Source organism: Pinus tabuliformis, chromosome 2_2 (assembly GCF_031772625.1).
Source record: "Pinus tabuliformis cultivar Carrire ecotype Pingquan chromosome 2_2, CPIR1, whole genome shotgun sequence".
Lineage (NCBI taxonomy): Eukaryota > Viridiplantae > Streptophyta > Pinopsida > Pinales > Pinaceae > Pinus > Pinus tabuliformis.
The window spans coordinates 977,752,894-977,760,119 of record NC_142300.1 but is presented as its reverse complement, the minus strand read 5'-3'; the positions used below and the strand labels follow the sequence as shown (position 1 = coordinate 977,760,119).

Genomic DNA, 7,226 nt, shown 5'->3' with positions numbered 1-7,226 from the left:
ATTTATAGGTATAATAAATTAATGTTTATCTTAATATCGCATAATTAATATTAACAATCATGATATTTCAACAACAATATCATTACATCTCTTGATATTAAATATAAGTATAAAAATATAGTGTAATGATTTTTTTGGTTGAAATTAAATTAAATAATTTTGAGTTAAATTGAGAAGAATGCAATTTTCTATTGTTTAAAATTTCTTTTTGAATTTATAAATGGTAAATAAATAAATAATCAATAGTAAAGTTAAGTTTTAAATAAATAAATAAAGGAAACTATAATAATAATAAGAATAAAGTTGAGCATTTCTCAGTTCCTATTTTTTTCTTCTGCAGTTTTTTATTTGGTGAAGGAATTGGACTGCGAATATTTCACTATTCTATCGTTAACAAAATAAACTGCATAATTGGCCCTGCGCTTCACACTAATTAGCAATCCCTGCTTCACGAATTTAGATCTGATCGGATCTAGCACACCGATTCGCTGACTGCACTTCGAATCCAGATCTAATCGGATCTAGACAGCTAGTCGCCCTTCTGGCTAGGGAGAGATCTCTGCTGTGCTGCCTCTGTGGCGGCCGGCATTAAGCCTGATGGAGACTCAGGGTCATGATCCACCCTCTGATCCTGCCGCAGAGGCATTCCATCAGCTCCTGGCAGGCTTGCCTCCAAAAAAAAGAAATGAAGCCTCTAAATTTGTCAAGAAACTAGATGAAATTCTAGAGATCTGTCTGCCTCCGGAGACTCCCATGCAGGTAGCTTTGTCACTGGCAGAACGGGGACTTATTGGCCAATTCACAGGACTTTGGCCATCCCCGAAAACTACAGAGCAATGGGTCAACAGGAACTGGGCGCCTCTGATCAGCCAAAGTGTTACCTCATACTTTCTAGGGCGAGGTTTCTTTCTCTTCGAATTTACCTCCAGAGAAGACAAAGACCTGATCTTTAGAAATGGCCCGTACTTCATGGGTCCTCAGGGCCTCTACCTAAATAAATGGACACCGGATTTCGACCCGGCGGTAGATGTTCCCAAGGCTATTCCAGTATGGGTTCGTCTCCCAAATCTGCCGGTTCACAGCTGGAACTGGGACTCCTTGAAACACATCGGCAACTCCCTAGGGAAATTCATAGATCGGGCAAGCAAGAAGGACCAGTACGATTGTGCCAGGATTTGCGTCGAGGTAGACTTAGAAGAAGGCTTACCAGAAGCAATCAAAATCAAAGTCGGCAGCTGGTCCCATGTGCAGATCTTGGATTATGAACAACTGCCTTTCAAATGCAGGAAATGCCATGTGTATGGGCACTTCGCTAGAAGCTGTCCGACCAACCCAGAGCCAGAGAAAGGAAATGAAGAGGGCTGGAATCAAGTAAGATGAACCAGAGCCAATCAAAAGGGACAAAAACAGGGTGGACAACCGGGCAAAGGCAACCCTCAGATCAACGCTCAGAGACCCCCTACAAAAAAGACACAAGAAAATAAATTTGTCCTTCTAAGTCAACCGACAGAAGGCATTCCAGAAGCAGAGATCCAAAAGCCAGAATCCTCAAGGAAAAGCACACCTCCAGCTTCCCCCAAAGAAGCTGAGAATCCTAAAGACACGTTCCAAGAAGAGGAAGAAGAAGAACAAGAAACTGAGGAGTCAGAAGAAGAAGGAGAAATAGGCGAATCCCAAACTTCGGTGAGAAGATCTGCAAGGGGTCGCAAAACAGACAAAGAGAAAAGAGAGCAGCAGACCTACAAAGATAAGCTACAGGGCAGCCAACCAACGCTGGAAAAGCTTCTTGCCTCAAAGCCCAAAATGGTGAAAAACCAGCCCCAAGGCTCCAAGGGAGCCCAGCAGAAGCATAAATAATGAAAGCTATCTCCTGGAACTGTAGAGGTATGGGGAGAAAAGTTAAGGAAGAAGGCATAAGAAACCTAATAAGAACAAAAGCCCCAGATATACTTCTCATCCAGGAGACCAAAATGGAAGAAAAACTCTTCCTGCAAATAAGCAAAAATTTGTGGCCCAAAAGCGAAGCAAGAGCTATTTCAGCCAGGGGTGCCTCAGGAGGAATCGATACTCTATGGAACTCCAACAAATATGCACTCACCTCTAAAGCAACCAACAATAATTGGTTGATGTTAAAGGTGCCGAACCTTGACACAAAGGAAACCATCACTATCTTCAATGTATACTCTCCAGTCAACATAAGAGAGAAAAAGGAGTGCTGGGATACTATAAAACGACAGGCAGATCTGACAAGTCTGGAAAATGTAATCATTGCTGGAGATCTCAATCTCACTCTCCATTCATCTGAGAAGAGGGGAGGAAGCATAGTCCGAGATCCGGCAAGAGAATGGGCGGAGGATCTTCTGCAAGAATGGGACTTGATAGACATCAAACCCTCAACAGGTAAGTTTTCATGGTCTAACAAAAGAGTAGGTCCTGGGCATATAGCTGCCAGGCTAGATAGATTTTTCATCCAAAGTTCTTTCCTGCTTCTTGGACTAGAATCTAGAATGCATATTCTCCCATGCAGCATCTCGGACCATAAGCCGATAAAGCTAGAGCTGCTTGCCCACCTAGATCTGGGCCCCATTCCTTTCCGCTTCAGTCCACTCTGGGTAAAGGAACCCCTATTCATGCAAACAATCAAAGATTGCTGGAGCCAACCTGTCAAAGGCTCACCTTTCTTCATTTGGGAGGAAAAACTCAGAAGGGCAAAAAGAGTTTTGAAATGCTGGGCAAAAACTCTTCCAAATCCAGCAACTGAAAGGAAAGTCATCAAATCCTCCCTTGCCTCTCATCAAACTTGCATGGAGAGTGCCATAATCACAGAGGAGATGATAGACCAGGAAACCCATCTACAACAGAACTATCATAAGGCCTGCTTGGCAGAAGAAGAATACTGGAGATTAAAATCGAGAAATCTCTGGCTGAAAGCAGGAGATAGGAATACGGGCTTCTTCCACAAGCAAGCCCAAGCTAGGAAAAGTTTCAATACTATTTCTGAGATCAAGGAAAATAATGTTACGCACAAGGAATTTGCAGACATCAAGAAAGAAGCCTATATGCATTTCCAAAATCTATTCACTGAAGATCAGAAGACACTCCTGCATCAAGAGCTGCTAGACATTATTCCTCAAGCAATCTCTCCCCGTATGAATGGGATCCTAAAGGCCAAAATCACAAAAGAGGAAATTAAAAAAGCCCTCTTTGACATAGAGCCTGACAAGGTCCTGGGACCAGATGGCTTCTCTGCCAGATTCTTTCAAGTTTGCTGGCCGATTGTGGAAAAGGATCTTCTTAAAATGCTACAAAAATCTCAAAATTCTCAGAAAATAGGGGGCAGCACAAACTCTGCTTTCTTAGCTCTCATTCCAGAGGAAAAAGGAGCCAGCAATTTCAGCAGAGTTTGCCCGATCTCGCTATGTAACACTGGGTACAAATTAATTACCAAGGTCATTGCAAACAGGCTGAAGCCCATCCTACCAAAAATAATTCCGGAAAATCAAGGAGGCTTTATACAGGGAAGGCAAATCGTGGATAACTACACTCTCGTTCAAGAGGCAATACACTCAAGTCTCCACCGAAAGGAACAAGGTATGGTGATCAAACTAGATTTAGCAAACGCTTTTGATCGAGTCAATCATAGATTTCTGTTAAAAGTAATGTGTAAATTTGGTTTTGGAGCAAATTTTATAAAGTGGGTCTGGGCTTGCATCTCAGAGCCTTGGATTGCTCCCCTAGTAAACGGAAGAGCCACAGATTTTTTCAAAGCCTCGAGAGGCCTCAGGCAGGGATGTCCTCTTTCCCCTCTGCTCTTTGTCATTCAAGCCTCTGTCTTCAGTTTTCTGTTAGATAAAAAAATGCAAGACCAAGAGATCAATGGTCTGTGTATAGCCAGAGGGGTCAAAAGCTTAAACCATGCCTTATTTGCGGATGATACCTTGCTGTTAGGTAGCGCCACCCTCTCCTCAGCTTCCAAGTTTAAAGCTGCCTTAGATGTTTCTATCAAGGCTTCTGGCAGCGCCCTTAACAAGAATAAATGCCATATTTACAGCTGGAATACCTCGCCAAGAACTCTATCTGCTATCTCTAGATGCCTGGATTTTGCTGCTTCATCCTCCTGGACCTCTTTTAAATACCTGGGCCTCCCTATCTGTCTCAAAAGACTCTCCGTCAAAGACTGGCATCCTCAGCTTGAAAATTTCAAATCTAGAATTCAGTCCTGGGGCTTTCGCTGGCTCAACGCTGCTGGCAAGTCAGTTCTTGTAAAATCTGTGCTTTCCAGCCTCCCAATATTCCATTTTGCAGGTCTCCTTGCTCCTTCAACCATTCTCAGCAAGATGGATGAGTTTATGCGTAGATTTTTTTGGAAGGGCGGAAAGAAAAATGAAAGGAAAATCCCCCTTATCAGTTGGGAAACCATTGGCAAGCCGTTGTTGGAAGGTGGCCTAAACTTCAAAAATATAGGTCACCAGAACGTGGCTATGGCAGCAAAGACCATCTGGAGGATCATTGCGCCCAAACCTGGATGGGCTCAGCTTGCCTTATGGAAAAAGTATCTCAGGGGATCCCGATTAAGATGCTTAGAGAACAAATTTCAGGCTCAGAATTCGCCTCTCATTAAGCAGAATTCATCATTCCTAAAACTCTGCACCAAAGCAGGCCCCCTAATCAGAGATCATTCTTATTGGATCCCCGGGAATGGCAGGAGGATAAATATCTGGTCCGATCGAATTATGAACAGGGAGCCAATCGAAAATAGAATCGCCACCAGGGATCTGCGCACGTGGATGAACAATAATGGGCTGCGCACACTATGGGATATTTCGTTGTGGCATGAAGAGACCTGGGCGGGCTGGAAAGCTGCGGTAGTGCCGGATCACCTGCGCAAGGATTGGACCATGCTGACAGAGCAACTACACGGTCTGGCCCCCACGCAGAGGAGAAAACAGGATCGCAAGGGATGGGGAACGCAAAACAGTGGATACACCGTGGCCATGGGCTACAGAAAATTAACTGAGAAACCGCATGTTCCTCCCGATCCAGCGCCGTGGCATGGAGTATGGCGCACCCCCTCATGGCCAAAGACGGATTACTTCGCCTGGCAGCTCTGTCATGAAAAAATTCTCACCCACGATATACTGCAAAGGAAAGGAATCCAGGGGCCTTCTATATGCCCACTGTGCAAAGAAAAATCAGAGACAGCTGCGCATATAATGCTGGAATGTTCGTTCTCCAAACGAATCTGGGGCTTCTTTGTTCAGAATTTGAATTCCAACCCCTTATTGCCAAGTTCCATTGTGGAGCTGTTCTCAAAATGGACAGCCAGATATCCAGGTCAGCCTTCAAAAAATCAGGTAGTAAAAACAGCCTGGGACATTCTTCCAAAGATAATATGCTGGCAAATTTGGCTTGAACGTAATAGAAGAATTTTTAGAGGCATAAAACAGAACAACAAGGTTTTAGAGAGCAAAGTTAAAAGCCAAATCAAGGAATGCCTAGCTGACATTAAAGATGATTCAAACCTCAGTCAACAAGACATCTCCTGGGGTACACTCATTGGCTTGCAATTCCATCCAGCAAACAGAGCTGTCCCTTCTCACAAAAATTGGCACATAAGAAAATCTGAAGACGACTTTAAAGAATGGCTCAATGCGCTTTCAAGACATACTCTTTTCTTTGATGGGGCAGCAAAGGGAAATCCGGGCAAAGCTGGTGCAGGAGGGGTCATAGTAAACCAAAATGGGGAAATAATTCACTCCTTCGCATGGGGGCTTGGACATACAACCAGCGTGCAAGCTGAAGCTCTAGCTTTATATCAAGGACTCAAGATCCTCCAAGACACAAATGTTGAAACAGCCAATGTAATCGGGGATTCTCAAATTATAATAGATGCAATGGCTTCCAGCACCACTGTGACGGATCTCAAGCTCACTAGACTGATATCCAGAATCAAGGGACTTGGAAAACGCTTCCAGAGATTAAGCTACTTTCATGTGCTGAGAGCCTTTAACAAAGAGGCAGACAAAGAGGCCAATAAAGCCACTCTACTCTCAACAGGAATCAAGCAGAAAGACAAAGAAGAAACATGGGATCCCATACCTTAAGATACAGGATCAAATGTTTTACTGTCTTCTTTTAAAGCAATTTGTTTGTATCTCCAAATGGGGGGAAATAATTAAAAGCATGGACACCAGATCAAGGAAGAACTTTGTAAGAATAAGATGCATATTCACTCACAAAAGTGACCCGCATCAGAATAAAGAAGACCTCTATGTAATCAGATTATTGGCATTCAGCCCAAGAGGAATATAAATACCCCATACCCGTTTTCGTAAAAAAAAAAATAATAAGAATAAAGTCAAGTTAATAAAAAGTAAAAGAATAAATTAAGCAAGCTTAATTATGGAAAATATGTTTTAAGAAAAGTTTAAAAAATATAAATTTGCATCATGACACATGTATTAAGTCCATACATATTTTTTTTGTATTTTTGAACTTATTGTTTTTCGACGATTAACTAACATAATTAATTTAAGGCTTAAGGATGGCCAATTGTAAAAAATACTTGGTGAAATTAATCATATGATTTGGCAGAGGCTCATCCCAAAAACATTGATTACAATAAACAAAGTAACAACCATGAAACTTAAAGTAATCTAATTCTTCATTCCACAATACATCCTCATCCCTCTTGATTCTATCATAAATTGTGTGCTAACAAGATAAAATAATTTCTATATTGATTACTAATGTCCTTAATTAATGTAAATAATTTTTATGTTTTAATTTTGGGCGATTGCATAAGATATCAAAACTTGGTTACAACAGTGAATGCTTATGAACCATAAGAAACATGTAAATTAATATAAATGATCTTTGCTTCCTCATGTGCAATATATTTTTATAGTCTACTCTTATAACCACGAAACTTGTTCTTTTGTTTCCGTATCAAAAACTATAAAAAGGGGAGTAATCACTCATCTAGAGTGTAGAACATGTAGGATGCATTTATGGGTGGTGTTTTGTGAAAAAAAATCACTTGTTAAAAATTATATTTTTTTAGAAATAGGTGTCTATGTACGATTATGTGGTTCCAATTCCTAGGGGAGACATGTGTGCATTGGAAAAATATGATCCTTATCTCTAATTAACAATTAGAGATTTGCTTTAAGTGTAAATCAATGTTCATCTAATATCAATATTTTTAATAAAGTTGATTTCTACTT

The 7,226-nt window shown here is 41.3% G+C and overlaps 1 protein-coding gene across 1 annotated transcript; it reads left to right on the top strand.

The window, feature by feature from the left end:
• Window positions 1-597: 597 nt before the first annotated feature.
• On the top strand, window positions 598-1,380 carry LOC149196527 (uncharacterized). The gene has a single exon (XM_089408312.1). It carries the CDS (start codon window positions 598-600, stop codon window positions 1,378-1,380), a length of 783 nt encoding a protein of 260 aa, XP_089264438.1.
• The last annotated feature ends 5,846 nt before the right edge of the window (window positions 1,381-7,226 follow it).

What these genes read in the sequence shown, in the direction of transcription:
- LOC149196527 (XM_089408312.1), top strand. Translation starts at nt 598, where the DNA reads ATGGAGACTCAGGGTCATGATCCACCCTCTGATCCTGCCGCAGAGGCA.